The 19,821-nt window shown below is 67.3% G+C and overlaps 4 protein-coding genes across 4 annotated transcripts; 2 read left to right on the forward strand and 2 right to left on the reverse strand.

Annotated features, from left to right (window-relative positions):
* Window positions 1-983: 983 nt before the first annotated feature.
* LOC141475521 (inactive serine/threonine-protein kinase PLK5-like) lies at window positions 984-2,756 on the reverse strand. The gene is made up of 6 exons (XM_074163912.1): window positions 2,312-2,756; window positions 2,094-2,223; window positions 1,905-1,992; window positions 1,727-1,822; window positions 1,444-1,642; window positions 984-1,344 (listed from the first exon to the last, which is right to left on the reverse strand). The coding sequence occupies exons 1-6, from the start codon at window positions 2,597-2,599 to the stop codon at window positions 1,063-1,065; spliced, it is 1,083 nt and encodes a 360-aa protein (XP_074020013.1). The 5' UTR covers window positions 2,600-2,756; the 3' UTR covers window positions 984-1,062.
* A 1,033-nt stretch (window positions 2,757-3,789) lies between these two features.
* On the forward strand, window positions 3,790-9,096 carry ADAMTSL5 (ADAMTS like 5). Its single transcript, XM_074163828.1, is given in 12 exon segments — window positions 3,790-3,848; window positions 4,756-4,819; window positions 4,907-5,067; window positions 5,552-5,612; window positions 5,710-5,818; window positions 5,915-6,051; window positions 6,054-6,249; window positions 6,887-6,973; window positions 7,618-7,781; window positions 7,865-8,108; window positions 8,382-8,453; window positions 8,545-9,096. Coding segments are annotated over 12 exon segments (1,668 nt in total). The 3' UTR covers window positions 8,859-9,096.
* A 1,369-nt stretch (window positions 9,097-10,465) lies between these two features.
* Window positions 10,466-11,924, forward strand: LOC141475595 (CTD small phosphatase-like protein 2-B). Its single transcript, XM_074164035.1, has 8 exons — window positions 10,466-10,500; window positions 10,590-10,674; window positions 10,745-10,837; window positions 11,121-11,183; window positions 11,267-11,346; window positions 11,427-11,553; window positions 11,671-11,766; window positions 11,862-11,924. The coding sequence occupies exons 1-8, from the start codon at window positions 10,466-10,468 to the stop codon at window positions 11,922-11,924; spliced, it is 642 nt and encodes a 213-aa protein (XP_074020136.1).
* Window positions 11,925-13,215: 1,291 nt separating this feature from the next.
* Window positions 13,216-19,663, reverse strand: PCSK4 (proprotein convertase subtilisin/kexin type 4). The gene is made up of 15 exons (XM_074164036.1): window positions 19,517-19,663; window positions 18,420-18,524; window positions 18,244-18,339; window positions 17,956-18,084; window positions 17,218-17,294; window positions 17,004-17,092; window positions 16,287-16,459; window positions 16,001-16,213; window positions 15,664-15,764; window positions 15,208-15,311; window positions 14,917-15,034; window positions 14,510-14,689; window positions 14,138-14,262; window positions 13,683-13,802; window positions 13,216-13,601 (listed from the first exon to the last, which is right to left on the reverse strand). The coding sequence occupies exons 1-15, from the start codon at window positions 19,661-19,663 to the stop codon at window positions 13,216-13,218; spliced, it is 2,163 nt and encodes a 720-aa protein (XP_074020137.1).
* Window positions 19,664-19,821: the final 158 nt, after the last annotated feature.

Below are 19,821 nucleotides of genomic sequence, written 5' to 3' on the forward strand. Positions count from 1 at the left end.
GGCGGAAGGTTGGCCGCTTGGAGGGGAGGCGAGGGCATCGGAGGGGAGCTGTGAGCTGCCCCCAGCCCGAGGGAGGGCAGATCCTTCCTGGTGTCCCACCTCCAGCCTCAGGTCACTGTGTGCCACCGTTCAAGGGCTGTGGCATCGGTTCCTGCGGCTCTTGTGCGGTTTGGGCATACGGAGGGTCCCTGCGCTGGCACCCACCGTCCCGGCCAGGGCCACATGTGGGAGCTGCCGTCCCCCCCCCCAGCCCCCTTCCAGGGTCTCCCTCCCCATCTGGGCCCTTCCCTTCTCCTCTCCTCTGGGCTGTGTCACTGCAGCAGCTCTGGCCTCCTTCCCCGCGGCCCCTGACGGGAGTGTTGGAAAAAAGCTTGCCCCAAGTGCAGACAAAAGTCCTTGCTGTCACCTCCCTCCCCCAGACACCCCCCCCCCCCGGTGACACGGGAAGGCCGGTGACACCCTCCCTGGCCGGTCCCCTCTTGCGCTGATATGTGGAGGGGTCCCTAAGCAGCCAAGTGGCTCCTCGGTGCTTTCTGGGGGCCACCTTGAGCATCTTGTGGCCCCCAGATGCCACATTTAGGCATTGTGAGTGTCGGGGGGCCGGGCTCTCTCCAGGTGACGCTGTGGGTGTTTTAAGTGTCATGTTTTACTGAGCTTTCAGCGTTTCCTCGCAGACCTCTCCTCCCCGAGGGAGAGAACCCAACCTGAGCAGGGAAATCGCGCACTTTCCCCCCCTCCTTCCCAGGCCACAAATAACCCACCTCCCTCCGGTGACCCCGGCTGCTGGCACCGCGGTGAGAGGCAGAGCCCGGGGGGGACCCCACGCCCCTCCCGGTCCACGGGTGACCCCCCAGGAGCTTCATGGGGCTCCCCCGAGCAGCATCTTCTCCCCCGGCCCCTCGTCCCCATCCCGTCCCAGGCTGGCGGGGAAGAGAGGTCCCTTTTGGGTTTATTTTGTTGGGTTTGGTTTTTATTTTTTTTTTCGTGTTAACCTTTCCTCCGGGCAAACCGGTGTGTGTGTGCCGTTGCCGTTCGTACTGGTCACGTCCCACCCTGCTTGTTTCAACGACTGGATTTTAGACGGTTCCTAGCACTAATAAAAGTTTTCCTCAGCGGACGTTTGCGTGACTCAGGTCCTGCCGGGGAAGCTGCTCCTTCGCTTGGGGGGGATGGGGGGGGGGACATGGCTGCCCTCCGGGACGGCGGGTCCCGGTGCTCCCAGCACGGCCACCCCCCCGCCAGCGCGGTGGCAGCCCCCCGCAGCAGCCCGCACAGCGGGTCCTGTCCCACGAAGACGGGCACCGAGCGGCAGGCGCGGGGCGGCAGCTTGTCCGGCGTGAAGCCCTGGGGAGCGAGAGACGGTGACACCCCCCCCCCCCGGTGTGTCCCTGTGGGCTCTGTGTGTGTGTGTGTGTGTGTGTCCGTGTCCCGCTGGCCCCATACCTGGGTGAAGAAGCCGTGGTCCAGCACGTCCCGCAGGCTGGGCCGTGCGGTGGGCTCGGGGGCGAGCAGGCGGGCGATGAGGGCTCGGGCTCGGGGCGAGAGGTGGGGGGACAGCGGGTACCGCGCCGCCCGGATGCGCCAGTACAGCTCCTGCCGCTGAGCCGCCTCAAACGGGGGGGACCCCGTCAGCGCCGTGTACCTGGGGGGGGGGTGTGTGTCCAGCTGCTCAGTGGGGCCAGGAGCACCCCCTGCCCCCCTTCCCTCTCTCCAGCCCCCCACTTACATGGCGCAGCCCAGGGCCCAGACATCCGAGGGCACCCCGTGGCCCTTGCGGTCCAGCACCTCCGGGGCCAGGTAGCCGGGGGTCCCGCAGAGCGCCCTGGGGAGACGGGCAGGGTGACCCCCAGCCCCGCATCCCTCCCCAGCCCCCCACCCCCAGCAGCGCCATGGCCCCCGCTCACCCCCAGCGCCGTCCGGCCGGTGCCTCCCGCCGCGCCAGTCCCAGGTCCCCGATCTTCACCTGCATCTCCTCGGTCACCAAGAAGTTACCTGCGGAGGGGAATGAGCCAGAATGGGGTTGGGAGGGGGGGTGTGTGTGTGTCACCTCACCCTCCCACCCCCCCACGTTCCCCCGGCTCTGCCCCACGCACTGGGTTTGAGGTCCCGGTGGACGATGCCCTGTGCGTGGAGGTAGCGCAGCCCCGAGATGATCTGCCGCAGGTAGTACCGCACCTCCGGCTCCGTCAGCCTCCCCCGCGCCCGCAGGATGTCGGCGAGGGACTGGGGGACGGGGGGAGACGCCAGCTCAGGGCCTGGGGGAGCCCCGGCACCGGGGTGCCTCCGTTTTGGGGTGCCGGGACTCGCTCACCCCCCGGCTGCAGTACTCCAGCAGCAGGTAGACGTGGCCGCGGTCGGCGAAGTGCCCGTGGAGGCGGACGATGTGCCGGTGGCGCAGGCGGCCGAGCAGCTCCCGCTCCCGCTCTACCTGCAGCGGTGCGACCCCCGCAGCCCCCCCCCGGGGGGAACCCTCTGGATCCAGGGGACCCCCAGCACCCACCCTCGGGGAGACGGGGATGGGAACCCACCCAGCGACCCAGGAAGGCGGGAGAAGGGGCAAGGACAGCGTTGTGGGCCCCTGTGGGGTCCCCGTGGGCATCGCCACCCCCCCCTTCCCTGGGGACTATCCGTGTCCCCCCCAGACTCACCCTCTCCCCGATGCCCCCCGTGGCCAGCCGGGCTCGGGGGATGGCCTTTGCCGCGTAGACCCTGCCGCTGGCCACCTCTGTCAGCTGGTAGCAGCGCCCAAAGGCGCCCTGCGAGGACAGTCCCCCGGGAATGAGCCGCCTGGCACCCCGGGGCGAGGGGCAGAAGGGGGTCCCGGGTGTCGGGGTGCCCGGCCACGTGCCCTTCCCAGGGGCCAAGGAGCCCAGGGGACCCGGCTGGTGGTGGCCCCAGCACCGGCTCTGTCCCAGCATCTCCCCGCTGCCTCAGTTTCCCCTTCCCCAGGGGTGGGTGCCCCTTGGGGTGGGATACCTCGGGGACCCCCTGCAGCCCCGTGGGGTGCAGGTGGGTGACGATGCCGGGGTGCCCAGCGGGGAAGGGGTGCTGGCTGGGGTGAGGGTCTGTCTGGGGGTGCAGGGACGGGGGGGGCGATGGGGGATTTACCTCTCCCAGGAGCCGTCCCCTCTTGTAGAGGGTCCCTCTGCCCGCATCCTCCAGGTACCACCCGGGGAGCTCATCCCCTGCGCCCCCCCGGGCCATCCTCCCCGCTCTGCTCTGCTCCCCCCCCGAAGGGACACCCCCACACCGTAACCCCTTCATCTCCGGGCTGGGGTTGCTCTACGGGGCCCAAAGGTGCTGGATGTGAGGGGCACAGCCCGGTGGGGTGGGGGGGCACCCCAAGCTCCCCCCCCCTGCATCTACCCAGCGCTAAGCAGGGACCCCCAGTGCGACCAAAGCCCCCCCGCCCGGGATGCCCAGCATCAGGGGGGACCGGGAGGGTCCCGTGTGCCCCTTCCTCTCTACAGCAGCATCTGCGCCCCCCCCCCCCCCCCCCGCACCCCACCAGCCCCCCCTCTACCGCCGGAGCTCCGGGCCCCGAAGGGTTAACGGGCGGCCGGGGAGGGCTGGGCGCACCTTTGGGGCTGGATATTAATAACGCGGCGGGGAGGGACGGGAGGCGAGCGGGAGGGGTGTCGGGGCGGGGGGGGGGGGGGGGAGAGCCTCGCCCGGCCCCCCCCCGGAGCTGCGCAGGCGATGCCCGATCGTCCCGGGTCCCCCCTTCCCGCCGACACCGGGACGCCGCGAGGGGATTGAGCCGCCGGGACGCCCCGGACGAGGGGCGGTATGGCCGGGTGGGGGTGTCGGGGCGGTCCGGTCCCCCCCGGGGGACCCCACGGTGCCGGGTAAGGTCCCGATTTCTGCTTAACCCCCTCGCGGACCCCCAAGACACACACATACACACACACCCCCCCTTACACCCCCCCGGGGGTCAGCTCCGCTCCTGCGGGGAAACTGAGGCACGGGAAGGCCCTCCCCCCCCCCGGCCGCCAGCCGGGGTCTGGGCATCACCCCACCCTCGGGTGCTCCGGTACCCCCCCCCCCCCCCGCAGCGACGGTACCGCGACCCTCTTCACCACCACCATCCCCCCCCCATCCCTTACCCTGCTGGGGGGACCCAGGCGTCCACTCGCGGGGGCCACTCGCGACCCCCGGTCCCCGCGGGAGCTGCGCGGCGGGAGGAAACCGGCTCGGCCGGGGGGGGGGGGGGGTCCCCGACGCGGGGCTGGGACCCCGGTTACCCCCCTGCACCCCCGAGCTGGGGGCGTTGGGGTGCTCCAGGGTCAGGCGCTTTGGGATCCCGGGGAGGGGGCGCTGTTCCCCCCCCCCGCTGCCCCCCCCCGCTGCCCCCCATCCTGCTCGCCCCACGGCGGGGCCGGATCCGGCTGAGGGAGCGACACGGAGTCCCGGCCCCGCCGCGCAGGTCTGGTCCTGTCCCGGCAGGCAGCGAGCCCGGCCCGGCTCCCCGCCGCGGGGCCCGGAGGTGCGGGGGTAAGGGGGGGGCCGGGGGGGCCGGCGGGTCCGTCTCCGGTGCCCGCAGCCTCCTGGGCACGTGTGCGGGAGGCGGCGTTGCCCACCCGCACCGGACCCCGCATCCCCCGCGGCGGGGACCCTCGTCTTGTCGCCATCTCCCTTCCTTCCTCCTCACGGGGGTCCCCGTGGGGTGCACATGCCGGGCTGTGGGGCACCCCACTGCCAGCACGGCCCCCCCCCCCCCCCCACCCGGTCCCTCAGGGCTCTCTGCTCCCGCAGGCACCGGTGGCGGCTGCTGCTCCTGGCCTGGCTCAGCCTGGGCTGCGGCATCGGCACGGCGCAGGTGAGGGGTTCGGGGTGCGCGGGGGGGGGGAACCCCCGGGCTGCTCCAGCCCGACCTCGGCGCTGACCGTCACCTTCCTCCACGCAGGACCCGGCCCTGGGGACGCCGGTGTGGGTCCCCGAGCCCCCAGCCCCTGCTCGGCCCCGCCGGCAGCCAACCCGGGGGGCCTGGGGGCCCTGGGGACCCTGGAGCTCCTGCTCCAGCTCCTGCGGGGACGGCGTCGCCCTCCGCACCCGGAGGTGCCTGCGGTGAGTGGGGGACGGGGCAGCATGGACCCCCCTCCCCCCCCCGGGGCATCCCTGCTCCCTTACACCCCTGGCAGCACCCGAACCCCCGTGTGGCACCCAAATCCCACGGCACGGCTCTGCCACCGCCCCCGCACGTGTCCCCAAGGGCCCTCAGCACCACGCTGCGCTAAATTTCAGCCTAATTTCGGAGGGGGGGGGAGGGACGACGGGGGGAGCTGGACCCTGCTGCCCCCACCTTGGGGTGCAGCCCCAGCAGGATGCGGCCCCCTGTGGGACATCGTGGTCCCCCGTCCTGCTCCCCCATGGGGTTGCATCGCTCCCAGCCCCCATGCAGCTCGGTGGCTCGGTGGCTCGGTGGCTCGGTGGCCCATCCCCGGGGATGGGGCAGGTCCCCGTGGGGGATGTGGGGTGCAGGAAGGGGTGCTCGTGGTGGGGAGGGGGGGGGCTGCTCCCCAGCCTCACCACGCTGATGCTGTGGCCGTAGGTCCACCGAGGAGGACTCGTGCACCGGCGAGCCGCGGCAGTACCGGCTCTGCCAGCTCCAGGTGAGCCTGCGAGGGCCACACCGTGGCCGATCCCAGTCCCCATCCCGTGGGGCTCTGTCCTCCCGGTCCCCTGGGTCCCATCCTGCCGCTCCCGCAGGGCTGCCCCGGGGGCTCCGTGCCCTTCCGTGCCATGCAGTGCTCCCTCTACGACAATAAGCCCGTCCTGGGCACGCCGGCGCGGTACCGCTGGGTGCCCTTCCATGGAGGTGAGTCCTGGGGGTGGCAGGCGGCATCCCTGACCTGACCGGGGGCCACCGCTGCCACCGGCGTCACCCCCTTCCCTTCCCGCCGGGCTCCGGCAGCCCCCAACCTCTGCGACCTCAACTGCCTGGCCGTGGGGCACAACTTCTACTACACCTTCGGCCGGGTGCTCGATGGCACCCGCTGCGGCCCCGGCTCCCCGGATCTCTGCGTTGGCGGGCGCTGCCTGGTGGGTGCAACATGGGGCTGGGACCTCCCCGGGACCCCCAGCCCAGAACCCCCACCCTGAGGCAGCGTCTCGGCTCCCCCCAGAGCGTGGGCTGCGACGGGATCCTGGGCTCAGGCGCGCGGCCCGACGCCTGTGGCCAGTGCGGCGGCGGCCACGGCTCGTGTCTCTTCGTGCACCGGCTCTTCCAGGGCGCGGACCCCTCCTCCGGTGAATGAACCATTGCCCCGGCCCCCTCCATGGGTGAATGCTTTGGCTCTTGGCTCCCCTGTCCTCCCGTTCCCCGTCTGTGTCCCCAAGGCATCGCCTGGGCCCCCTGTCACCCCGTCCCCTCTCCATCTCCCCATCGCCGTTGGGGCATCGTCCCTGATCCCTTCCTGTCCCCAACACTTGGGGGGCAGTGGGCTTGGAGGGGACCCCTCACTGGGGTGATTTTGCCTCGTTGTAGAGGGTATCGCTCTTCTGGGGGCTGATTGGGGGGTCTCTGGGGCACCCATGTGGTCCCCAGGGGTGTTCAGGGGTCCCTGGGGGCACCCAAGGTCTGTGTGTCCATACCCAGTGTCCACGGGGTGCCTGGCCGTGCTGCGGGGATGATGATGCCCATGAGGGCAGAGAGCCCTGGATGGCACCCCAGGGTCCCCCCCCAGGGCCATCGCTGGGTGCCCTGGGTGTCCCAGCACGTGGGGCCTGGCTGGGTTAATGACACTGGTGGGACGGGGCTGGGGCTGCCCCAGACCCAGAGCTCCTCTGTGCCCGGTCCCCTCCCGCCCCAGCCCTGTCCCCCCCCCGTCCCCGGGCTGTCCCCTTGGGCCATGCCCCAGCTCTGCCCTGACTCTGCCCCCCCCAGCAGGTTATTTTGGGTACATGAACGTGACCAAGATCCCGGCTGGGGCCACCCAGATCAAGGTGACGGACAAGAGCCGCAACTACCTCGGTAGGACCTGTCCTGTCTCTGTCCCAGTCCGTCCCAGTTCATTCCAGTCGGTCCTGGTTGGTGCCACCCATGGGTGCAGGCAGGGCAGGGGTGGCCATGCCATGCCATTACCGTGCCGTGCTGTGCCATACCGTGCCGTGTCGTGCCGGTTCCCCGGCTCGGATGCTCCTTCGAGCATCCCGGGTTCAGTGAACTCGCCGGCGCTCGGGGCATTTTTCCAGAGGCCACGGGTTTCGGGAAGGGCTGAGCTGGAGCAGGGCCAGACCAGCCACCGTGGGACCAGGACGGGGAGCCCCGTCCCCAGACACCCTCCCCCAGTCCCCCTCCTGATGCAATCGGGGCCCCGTCCCCCACTAGGACCGGGGCTTGGGGGCTCGGGGGGTGTGTGTGTGTGTGTGTGTGTGTTTTGCACGCCAGGGTTTGGCGCCGGCTTGGGACTGAAGCCAAGTTCTTACAAGAAAGCAGATTTCTCCCGAGCCCCGACCGCAGCTCTCCCGGCCCACGCTGCCCTCCCTGCTCGGGGAGAGGCCTCCGGTGGGGACCCAGGCATCCGGGCTGCCCCCCACCCCCAGCCCAGCCCAGCCCGGTGCGGGGGTCCTGGGGACCGTGTGGTGCTCAGCCCCCGGACACGCTCCCTCCCGCAGCCCTGATGACGAGTGATGGGCGCTACGTGCTCAATGGGGACTGGTCCATCGCCTGGCCGGGGCCGTACGAGGTGGCCGGCACCCGGCTGCAATACACCCGGGCTCCCGACGGCACCGAGAGCTTGGAGGCGCCCGGGCCCACGGATGAGGATCTGCACCTCATGGTGAGGGTGGGGGCGGCGCGGGGACGGGGGGAGCCGGCCCCCGGCCCCCATCGCTCCCCTTAGCTCTGCCCCTGCCCGCGCAGGTCCTGCTGCAGGAGCCCAACCCCGGCATCGAGTACGAGTTCTGGCTGCCCCATGGGCACCCCCAGCCCGGCCGTGGCAACGCCAGCCCCCTGCGGCAGCCCCAGCCCCGGGGGGCTGGCAGCCCCCCACCCCAGGAGCTCCCAGTCACCCCGGTTCCCGCGCCACCGTCCCAGCCCAGGGGCTCTGCCACGGAGCCCCCACCAAGGAGCCCCCCTGGCTGGAGCGGAGCTGGGGCTGCTGCAGGTGCCTGCTCCCCTGTGGGGGGTGTGTGTGTGTCCCCAGGCTCCCTGCTGTGGGGAGGGTCCTGGGGAGCCCCGGGGCTTGTCCATTAGATGGGGACCCTGAAACAGTTCCCCCTGACTTAACCCCCCCCCCGGGACCCTAAGGACACTGGTGTGTCCCCTCTCTCCTTTTGGGGTGTAGACCCCCAGTGCCCCCTCTCACTGCTGCAGGAGGGGGTTTTAGGGGGGCTGTGTCCCCCCTTCCCCCTGAGCTGCTGCAGCTTTGCCCCCGCAGGGCGATGTGGGAGATGCCGCCCGGCCAAGGGACGCTCCCAGCGCATCCGGCACTTCTGCCAGAGCGACTTCGGTGAGTGCCGGGGGGGGGGAGGGATGGGAGGGGGCTCGGGGCGATGCCGGGGGACGTGCCCACCTCAGGGTGCCCCCTGCTCGCCCCACAGTCTTCCGGGGCCGGATCCTGGCACGGCGCTTGGTGGGGCAGGAGACGCGCTACGAGGTGGAGGTGAAAACACCGTACCGGCACCGCTTCCCGCTGGTGGCCCGGGAGTACCTGTGGGTGGCCAACACCTGCGGCTGCCCCCCGCTCCGGGAGGGCAACGAGTACCTGCTCATGGCCCGGCGACACGTCAACTATGAGCGCACGCTCAACCGCATCCTGCTGCAGGACGACGGCTACGCCCGGCCATGGACGCCCCGCGAGGACCGGCTGGTGCGGGAGGCAGCCCGGCATTGCCCCCACACCCGGCCACCCTGAGCCCCCCCCCGGCTCCATCGCCTGGGGAGGGGGCGGCCGGTGGGACGCGGGGGCTGGAGACACTCCTGCCGTGCACCGAGCCCCGGTCGTGGAGGGGCCAGGGTCCCTGGGGACCCCCCATCCTGCCCCTCCGCCCCGTGCCGGGCATCTCGCCGTCCTTGGGGTCGTCTTGGCTGCGGGGGGGGTGGAGGGTGGTAATTTATTTTTTTGCAGAAAATAAACCCATATATCACCTCGCTCGCCATGGGCCCCTTCTTGGCTGGAGCCAGCCCAGGGTGTCCCCTGCCCTCCCCACCCCGGGGTCCCCTCCCGCGTCCCCGAGCTGAGCCCCCGGAGCAATGCACCCTCCCGGCAGCGTGTCCCTGTCCCCGAGATGGACACCCGCCAGGCTCTGCATTTCGAGGTCGGGGACCCGCCGCTTATCTCTCTTCCGGCGGAGGCGAGCGGGTCCCTCCCTGTGCCGGAGCCCCCTCGCCCGTAACCCAAGCCGCGGGCTGGCGGGCACAACCGTGGGGCCCGCGTGGGGACGGGAACGTGCCTGGGGGTGCCGTGGGGACGGCCACCCCAGGAACGCTGTGCTGGGCACCCCGGGGTGCATCACCCACTCTGGGGTGGTCTCGCACCCATCTGGGGGTGGGTTTGGAGCCGGTGCTGGAGAAGGGCTGAGCTCTCCCAGCTCGTGTCACTGGTGACTGTTCCCAAACTGGGCACGAGACTGGGGCTGCAGTTGGGGGGTACCCGTAGTGGGTGCCCCAGGGTGCCCCAAGCGGCAGCTGGAGCCCGGGAGGGTCTTTAACACATCGGGTAATTAATCAGCAGGAGCCTGAGATGAGCCCTGGGGGCAGCTGGGGCTCTGTACTGGGCTCCCCAGCTAGTCCCAGTAAAGCCCAGGTGATGCTGGGTGCTCTGGAGCACAGAGGGGGAGGCACTTTGGGGTGATTAGGGCTGGAGAGGTGTCTCCGCCCTATAAAAGTGCCCCCTCCTACCCCCATAGACTGACTGGGGGGGGGTTGCTCCTGGACAGGGTGGGGGTTCTGCTGCTGTGCGTGTGGGTCCCTGGGGTGGGGGCTCCAGCAGCTCTTTTGGAGCAAGTGATGCCTGGCAGCCCTAGGGCTGTCACCGTCACCTCTGGGCATTCTGTGCTTGGGGTGTCCCCCTCTGGCTGTCCCAGCCATGGCGGGTTTGGGAACAGTCACCCCACGAGCAAAGAGACCCCGTAGGGAGAACAGCGGGAACCTGGGGCTCTCGGCCACCAAGGCTGGGACTCGCCAGCGGGCCAGGAGCCGGCAGAGAGAGGGGGGTCGGGGGGAGCGCTGCCCACTGCAGGGCTGGGACCCCTGGGAGCGTGTCCCATGTCCCCCCCTGGTGCCTGTCACCCCTGGGAAGGGCCGGCTGGCGAAGCTGCGGCTTGAAGGAGAATGTCACCGACCGGTGTCTGCTCCCCCCTGCCCCAGGGAAAGGGGTGAGTGTGTCCCCCCCCAGGGCAATCCCTGCCTGGGGGCAGGGGGCTGCCCCACACCGTGCTGATGGGACCCCTCTGACCCACAGAGCCCGCCAGCCCCTCACTGCAGCCCTGCTATAAGGGTGCCTACTTTTCGGGGCTCCCCATGGATGAGTGCCAGGACCCTGCTGCCCCCAGCCTGTGAGTATGCGGGAGGGGGTCCCTGCACACACACACCCCCCCCAGACCCACAGCACTGATCCCACGACCCTCTGCCTTCCTCTGGCCAGGCTGGTCCCGGCGGTCCCAACACCCAGCAGGGATGGTCCCCGGAAGACCCGCAGCACCCCGGAGCGCACCCTGGTCCTGGAGCTGGTGAGCTGGGGGGGCCTGGGGAGGGGCTGCGGTGCTGGGGCTGGGGTCTGACTCTGCTCCCTGCCTGCAGGAGGGGACCCTGGTCTGCTCCTCCATGCTGGCCGGCTGGCAACGGGATGCTGTGGCCACCTTTACCACCGTCTTCCAGGGAGACACCTACGAGGTGGGTGCCTCGTGGGGACAGTGGGGTGCTGGGTCCCCAGGGTGGGCACAGAGGGCTGTGACGAGCCATGGTGTCCACGTGGCCTCTGTGCCTGTGTCCTTCCCTCGTAGCCTGAGAGGAAGTGGGGGGGGGGGGCAGGCCCTGGAATCTCAGGGGAGGGGGTGTCTGAGGGGGCCCTGGCATCCTGCTGGGGGTGCTGGTCACCCTCTTGGGGGGCACCTTGGTGTCAGAACATGAGTGCTGGTGTTTTTTGGTGCTGCCTGAAGATGCTGCTCCCTTCCAGGTCCATGTGAAGCTGCGTCCTCATGTGCAGCAGTTCCTGGAGAACCTTTCCAAGACCTACGAGGTACCTGGAGCCCCCCGCGTTCCCCTGGGGTCTGTGGGGGGCACTTGGGCAGCCTGTACAGAGACCTTCGCCTGCTCCCCCAGATTTGCATCTTCACAACCGCAAAGCAGGACTATGCCAAGAAGGTCCTGGATGTGCTGGACCCCAAGAAGAAGCTGATCAGGTGATGGCCCTGGTGAAACCCGGCTGGGGACGCCCCGCGTGGCAGGGACTGGTCCCCACGGGCTCTGTCGCTCCCCCCAGGCTCTGCCTCTCCCAGCAGGATTGTCTCTGCGCCCGCGGCTGCTACTGGAAGGACCTGACCCGCCTGGGCAGGGACCTGGCCAAGACAGTGGCCCTGGACCACACCATCCAGGGCTTCCCTGCCCAGGTACCAGCAACGCTGGCCCTCATGGAGGGGGGAGGTTTGTGTGCACCGGGCACCCCCCCCGGGAGCACCCCAGCTGTGGTGGCTCCTCCGTGGCCAGCATTTGCCCTCTCTCCCCAGGCTGCCAACTGGATCCCGGTGCCAAGGTGGTGGGGGGACCCACGGGATGAGGAACTGCTGCGTCTCACCCCGCTGCTGGGACGGCTCGGACAGGCGGTGAGGACCAAGGGGGGGCTGGGGATGGGGAGGGGACGGGTGCCCCCAGGCCCCTCTCCAGGCAGAGCCCCCCTATCCCATCTCTCTCCGTGCAGGACGATGTGCGCACCGAGATCCAGCGGCAGTTCCCGCACCCCAGGCTGCCCGCCGAGGACTAGGACGGGGCGGGGGGGCAGCAGGAGGGAGAACCCCCCCCTCCCCCCCGTGCTCCCCACTGGGCTCGGAGGGGCCCATGGGGCTGACCCCACGGTGGGGGAAGCCGAGCTCCAGCGCGTCCAGGCTCTAACTCATCCCGCGGCACTGGGCTGGCTGGTTTTCTGGCAAAGCCGTTGTCCCCGGGTCCCTCCCTTGGTGTCCGCAGCTGCACTCTGCTCACCCCCCCCCCCCCCCCCCCGGTGGGCCGTGAGCCATGGATCCCCCCCAGGGCTATGGGGGTCCCTCTGGGGGACTTTGCTCTCAGCTGCCACTTGAGGAAAAGCTCCGTCCCGGCTCCCTCCTGCCTGTGCTCCGGAAGATCTGGCCAAGGGCTTTTTTCCTGGGTGATTAAACGCTCGGACAAAGGTCTCGCTCTGGTCTGTGACCCCTCGGCTGTGCAAACACGCCGCGTTCAAGGCGGGGGGGAGGACACAAACCACCCCCTACCCTGCCATGCCAGGGCCGTGTCCCAGTGAGGAGGCAGAGCCTGGTGCGGTGCCGGTGCCCCCCCCGGCAGGGCCCCAGCTTGGCAGCTCTCCCCGTGCCCGTCCCGGCCCTGCCTGGTGCCGCGCTGCGTGCCGGGGCGCAGCTGCCCTGTGCCGCTGCCAGCCCCCATGGCACGGTGAGGGCCTCGGGCATTTGTACCCACCGTGGGGGGAGAGCAGGGCGGTTGTGGGGTGCAAAATCCTCTGGGACCCCCCCCCCCCCCCCTTTTTTTTTTTTTTTTTTAAGGCTGCTGGTAAAGAAGAGCCGGGGGTCACACCGTGGGGGTCCGGGCTGTCCTCCCCGAGCCGTGGGTTGGCCTTTGGCCACCTCTCCCGTGCCAGAAGCTGCGTGGACTCGTGGCTGGGCTCGTGCTGGAGGAATTGGCTGCGGTCACTTGGGTGCAGCTGTGTGGAGAGAAGTCACATCATCTCCTCCTCCTCCTCCTCATGGCCCTCTGCCCCTGGGAAAGGACACAGAGCTCCTGGCCCTTCTGGAAATAGCTCCCTCGCAGCAGCGTGACAGGCTGGGTCCCCCGGCATGGCTCAGGTCTCCAGGGGATGCGGGGGGACAAGCTGGGCGGGAAGGGAAGCCACCAGCCGAGCTGGATGTGGGGTGGGATCAGCCCCGGTGCTGCTGGGAAGGGACGTCACCCTTTGGAGAGGGTGGTCCAGAAAGGCAACAAGCAATTTATTTTGGAAGCCGGGTGAGGGCAGCTCCGTCCCAGGCTGGGATCCGGCTGCCTGTCCCTCTGTGCAGCCCAGGCTGCTGTCACGCTGTCCTCCCAGCCCGGGGACAGCAGGAATTACCCTTCATGATGCAAAAGGCCACACAATATGTGACACAGAAGGTGGCTGAGATGACCAGGGTCCCGCAGACGAGGAGAAGGAGAAGGTGCCTCTGCAGCCCCTCCTTGGGGGGGAAGCCCTGCAGGGGGGAGCAGGAATGGGTGAGCTTATCGAGGGTGTTGGGGGGGTGACAGGCCGTGCAGTTGGTGGCCGAAGCGCCCTGGCACGTGTAGCAGGAGGGGTGGCAGCTGGCACAGACGCGGGCTGCGTTCCTGGTGGTGGCGGTGGCTCCCTGGGTCCGGCCGTAGAAGCGCGGAGGGCAGTAGGACAGGCAGGAGCGCTGGTGGGCGTACAGGGAACGGCCACACTCTGCGGAGGGACGGTGATGTGAGCCAGGCTGCGGGGACACCTGGGGACAAGAGCACTGTCCCCTCCTGCCCCAAGACTCACCCCGGCATGCTCCCTGCGCGTCCCGCCTGAGGCACTCGTCCACGGCGGAGGCTGCGAAGTGCCGGGCCCTCATGTCCTCATCCGTGCCGTGGAGGTGCAGGGTGACGCTGGTCAGCAGACCTGGGGGGCAGGAGGGACAGGGCTCAGTGACGATGGCAGCCGCATTCCCACCATCCAGGGTTTGGCATCTGTGAGCTGGTGGATGTGGAGCTTTGGGGCTACATGGGGGAACTAAGCCATGCCCCCCTTCCTGGCCATGTGCTGGCCAGGGAGACCCTCAAAACAAACAAACGTGGCCCTGCAAAAAGAGGACTCGCCTGCCCAGGAGCAGCAGGGAGAACAGCCAAGTTGCTGATTAAAGTGGGGGAAGGAAGAAGAATGAATGACTGGATGACACACACACACACACACACACACACACCCCCCGAAAGGGGTTTGCTCCCCTGGGCACCCACCTGTGTTATAGGCATCGCCCTTGTTCTCCAGATGGAGTGTCCAGGTCCCGTTGGGGTTCTCGTCCCAGAAGTGTGTGGACATGAAGGTCCAGTCCTTGTAGCCCTGCTGGCTGGTGTCGAAGGGGCTGAAGGAGAGGAGAGCCGGGAGTGAGAGCCGGGGGGATGCAGACCAAGAAGGCCCTAGAGGCATTGCCAAGACGTGGCAGGGGACGCAGAGGAGGTTTGGGTACAGTGAGTCCGCTCCCTGTGGGGGCCAGAAGGAGTTTCTTCAGCCTCAGGAGAGGCTGTGAGAGGAGGAGACCCCTCTGCCCCCCAGCAGCTGGTGAGTCTGACTGTAATGCACTCGCTGTGAGCTCGCAGAGCTGCCCTTACCGCACGGTCACCAGCGTGGACGTGGTCCCCATGGGGCTGGTCAGAGCGATCACCAAGTCCCCCCTACGGCTGTAGCTCAGGGAGAGCTGGACCTGGACATGCTCCAGCGAGCGGATGCTCTTGGCCCTCCCTGAGCAGGAGGAGACGTCTGTAGAGATGGTGAGCTTGGAGCCGATGTTCCTGCGGGTACAAGACAGAGGTAAGGGGATCTCTTCCCCCTCTGTGGGTGTCCTGGCCCCCACCACGACCTCTGAGCACAGCCCTGTGGTTACAGCAGACGCCGTGTGGCACAGACACCTTTCTGGGAAGCATCGCTTGTTCCTGCGGTGGGCACAGCACTGTTTTGCCACAAGAAAGTCCCCGTGTGAGCTCTCATGAGGTCACACCCAGGGTTTATCATCCCTTACCGGGGGGCGTGAAGAGCCTTGACCGAACACTTCTGCTGAGGCCGAGTTCCTGTCCAGGCCTTGGCCATCTCCACCAGCAGACCAGCGTCCAGGAGCCCGTAGCCATAATGGTGGCTCACTGGGAAGCAGATGCCACCCAAGAGAAGAGGACATGTGTGCCCCTCTGCGCTGAGAGCGCACTGGGGACTCCTGCCCTAGGTCTCCTGGCAGGGTCTGAGGGGCAGCAGGTCCCCCCACAGCCGGGGGAGGGAAGCAGGACCGGGACAGGCAGCAGTTGAGCCCCCAACTCACCTTTGCGTCCGATGCCATTCACAGCCCAGTCTTCTGCCTGCAGGTGAGCGGGCTTGGAGCTCCTGATGACGAGATGCTGCAGGTCACGCCAGGTCAGTGCTGGGCTGAAAGCAAGGAGGACTTGGGGCCAGAGGTCTCTGTTTTGGGTTAGCTTTGGAGGGTGAGATCTGGGAATTCTAACTTCTGCCGTGGGTAAGTTGCTGTCTGGGTCCAAGTTGGTGTCGTCCCCCCCCAACCTCCTTCACTGACAAAATGGGAGCAACAGAGACCTCCAGAGGACAACTCTCCTCCTGTCTCTGCTCTCCCTCAGTGTCCTGCCCCACAAGAGCTTGGGGAGGCCTCACATCTGCACCCCCAAACCTCCCTCCTGGCAAACTCCCCCTTCCATGTCCCTGCAGGGTCCTGGGGAGGCACCAGGCTCTCCCTGGGGACTCTCCCTCGCTGCATGGCACCTACTTGGCCTCCAGCGCGAGGGCGATCATCCCCGCGGCCAGTGGGGCCGAGGCGGAGGTGCCCGTGTGCTTGTCGGTGCAGCGGTGGCGCAGGTCAGTGGTCACCTGGGGGGAGAGGGGGGGGTCCTGGCACCGTTGCCTGCAGCTGGCACAGAGGGCAGGACCAGTTGGAGTGGGGTGACTTCAGTAAATGCTCCCCCTGGGTCCCTTCATGCATTTTGGGTCTAACACAGGCACTTTAATAAAGCCCCCCTCTCCCTCCCCAGGTGAGGAGGGCTCGGATGAGCCCACTCTGTGCTGGGGACTGGTGGCTGCCCCAGCAGAGCCGTCGCGGCACTCACGATCTGCATCTCGCTGGTGGTCCTGCTGCTGTAGGTGGTGGTGAGGATGGCGGAGCAGCTCTCGCTGTAGCGGGGCCTCTGCCCGCTCGCCAGGACGCTGCCCACCGACAGGGTGTAGATGCTGTTGGTGTATCCGTCACAGTTGCAGTTGTCGTAGTTGATGCCACCGTTGCCCGAGGCCCAGATGAAGATGGAGCCAAGGCCACCCCGTCCCTGGGAAGGCACGGGATGGGTGAGCAGGGCATCCTCACGCCAGCGAGGTCCCCAGGGCCAGCGCTGAGCTTACTTTGGTGACCCCGGTGTAGAAAGCCTCCGCGGCCAGCATGCCTGGCCCGTCCACCGTCTTCCCATTGTCCTCGGGGCCCCAGCTGGCGCTGTAGATGTGGATGTGCTGGGGACGCAGGCTGAGGGACTGAGCCTCCACCATGTCCGTGATGAGACCGTCCAGCATCCGTACACCTGCAGGGCCGGGACAAGGAGCGGCAGTGTCCGAGAGGCGGCAGCACTCGGGAGGCCACGCTGGCTCTGGCTGGATGTGAGCCTCGCACACGCCGTGTGAACACAAAAGCTGAGCAGCCTCTCGCCGGCCCGCACTGCCTCCCTTCCCCCCCCCCCAGATGCTTTGAGCACCTTTCACGCGATGCTGCCCTAAGGAGATCAGGCTCCTGCAGCTGCTGCCATGAGCTGGTTCCCAAAGCTCCTCATTAAGCCTTTTGCAATTAAGCCCAGTGAGTTCTCCCAGCACTTAATCCCCATTTGCCATGCTCACTTCTGTAGGGGAGCCTGATCCTGCATGGTGCTGGTGCTGCCTGCTGGACCCCTGGGTCATGGTGGGCATTAAACCCCTGGGGAACACAGAGTCCTCCACCATGGCCGGGTGTGTGGTAACACCTCAGCACCTTCTACTACCCTGCAAGCCCCTAGCTGCCCCCAGAGCAGCCCCCCCTGGGGCCATATGTTGCCCTCCAGGTTGCCAGAGCTGCTTGGTGGAGCTGTGGCTCACCTCCGATTTTGGTGTTGTATGCGACGCCTGCTCCACAGATCTGGTTGTTGGCTACAGCCGCCACTTCTCCCGCACAGCGTGTCCCATGCCTGTGGGGCAGAGTTAGCCCATGAGCCATCCTTGGGTTGGGGGGGGGGGGGGGGCAAAGGGTCCTGGGGCAGCCTCAGCCCCCGGGAAATAAAACACCCAGCTCAGAGTGATGGGCAAAACTCACCGGTTCTCATCCCTCGCCGTGTACCTGGGCTGGGGGTCAGGGTCATTGCTGTTGAAGTCATAACTTGCCAGGGGGTCCTATTGCGAGAAGAGGCGCTGGCGTGAGCAAACCGCCTTTCGGCACGGGTTGTGGCAGCTCAACTCGGGCTCCTGGTGCTTCAAACGCTGTCTGGCAGCGTGGGTCGCCCTGCCGTGGCCCCGAGAGGGCAGGGGGAGCCCCTTTACACCCAGAAACTGTGCCAGCTTAACCTGGAGTGTTTGGAAACATGGTTTTACTAAAGGAGCGTTAACTTTGCACGTCCTGTACTGCTTCATCGTGCTCACGTTCAGTGACAAAGCCCAGCCTGGCGAGTCACCCTGGGGTGAGCCTCGCCGGCCCCAGAGGTGGGAGAGAGGAACAACAAACCACTGGAAAGACGTTGTTACAAACAACAGCAAAGATTTACTGATCCTTCCCTCCTGGAGCGTGTGAGGGTTTACCAGCTTTACTGGCTTGGCAGCTTGCTGTAATTACACCTATTACAGGGGCTCGAGCGTGTACAAGTTCCAACGTTTCCTCGCTGTGAGGTTTCACCGCAGGAGATGCCAAACCTTTTGATCCAGCCACGGCGAGGCTGAGTTCCCACTGCAACACCCCACGGGTGGGATGAAGGCACCAGCTCCCACCCTCCCCCGGAGACAACTCGCCCCAGAGGAGCCGGTTCCTGCAGCCCCGCGCCGCTCAGCCACTTGTAGTTACGTAGTTGGCAGCCAGGTCCGGGTGGTCCTTCTCGAGCCCATCGTCCAGGACGCTCAGCACAACCCCCTGCCCGGTGTAGCCTTTGCTCCATGCACTGAGGATGTTCAGGTCGGGATTGATGTCGTTGTTCTGGAAAAACGGATTAAATTTGGTCAGCCCCCGGGGCGGCAGGCTGCGGGTGACCTTCAAGGGCTCTTCTGCTGCCTCAGCACCGCCGGCATTAGTCCTGTTTACATGTCGAGGAGGCGATTTACTCGAGGATTAGAAGAGAAAGCGGCAAAATCTCACCATGTACCACTGTTTGTGGAACCAGGGGTCTGTTGGCACCACACCTCCGCTTCTCTTCACGCGCCTCTTTACGGTTTGCTGCTCGAACCAGAGGACCTGGGTGGGAAGCAGCCTTGCTGGTGGCAGGCAGAGCCGGTGGCCGGTCGCCTCTGCCATCCCGGTCACCTCCTCCCTACCTTGGGCTCTTTGGTCAGGCGCATGTGCCAGCCCCAGTGTCTGCTTAAGGCTTTCTGCCTGGTGCCGCGGTGTCTGAAATGGTAATAAGGCTCTCCCTCCATCACCTGCGGGCCAAAGAGCTGCTGTAAGAGATCCTCTCGGGCTGGGGTGCGTGTGCCAGCTCTCTGTGGGCTGCAGAGAGCAGAAAGTGAGTTTTTGGTGTCAGGATGAGTAGAGAGCACCGCTTGGAGATGGGGCAGGCTCCCGGGGAAGGTTTGTGTGTCCCTTTTTTGGGTTTCCTCGCCACACAGGGGGGCCATGAGCATCGTGCACCCCTGTCTGCGCTCGTGCTTTCATCCACCTCCGGGGCTTTAGAATCATAGAATTGTCTGGGTTGGAAGGGACCTTTAAGCTTTTCTAGTCCAACCATCAACCTAACTCTGATAAAAACCATCACTAAACCATGTCTCTAAGCACTATGTCAACCCGGCTTTTAAATCCCTCCAGGGATGGTGCCTCAACCACTGCCCTGGGCAGCCCATTCCAAGGCTTAATAACCCTTTCCATGTAAAAATTTTTCCTAATATCCAATCTGAACCTCCCCTGGGGCAACTTGAGGCCGTTTCCTCTTGTCCCATTGCCTGTTCCTTGGGAGAAGAGGCCGAACCCCCCTGGCTACACCCTCCTTTCAGGGAGTTGGAGAGAGCCAGAAGGTCTCCCCTCAGCCACTGGAGGGAATAACGGGGTGCTCCATTTTAAAATGCCGTGAAGAATAAAGTTCTTCACGGTGAGGGTAACAGAGCCCTGGAACAGGCTGCCCAGGGAGGTTGTGGAGTCCCCTTCTTTGGAGATTTCAAGACCCGCCTGGATGCCATCCTGAGTAACATGCTCTGACATGCTCTGGGCAATCCTGCTTCAGCAGGGGAGGACCTTTCCAATGGTCCCTTCCAACTCTAAAAATTCAGTGAATTCAGTGTGAAATCAAACCAGCGTCGTGCTCTGGGACGCTTGGTGGGGATGGGCATTGGGGACGAGCGAAGGGGTGGCCGGGAGGTGCCGGCCTGGCCCCCCATTGCCCTCCCCGTGCTGGACCGGTGGCCCCCGAGCAGGCCCGTACCTGGCCCAGGCAGAGCAGGCCGTGCCGCCGGGCCACCCCCGCGGCCTCCCGCGGCCCCGCCGCCACCCGCACGGCCCAGCTGCTCAGGTAGACGCGGGGCTCGGCGGGGTTGGGAGACGGGACGGCGGCGGCGGCCACCACCACCATCCCCATCCCCAGGAACAGCCCCGGGCCCGGCCCGGGCCGCCCCGCCATCCAGGCCGCGGCGGTCGAGCGGGCGTTGCCGTGGCGACGGCGTTGCCGTGGCGACCGCGTCGCTCCACCCCTGGCGGCCCCGCCCCGCCACCGCATTGGGCCCCGGGGGC

This window comes from Numenius arquata, chromosome 25 (genome assembly GCF_964106895.1).
Source record: "Numenius arquata chromosome 25, bNumArq3.hap1.1, whole genome shotgun sequence".
Lineage (NCBI taxonomy): Eukaryota > Metazoa > Chordata > Aves > Charadriiformes > Scolopacidae > Numenius > Numenius arquata.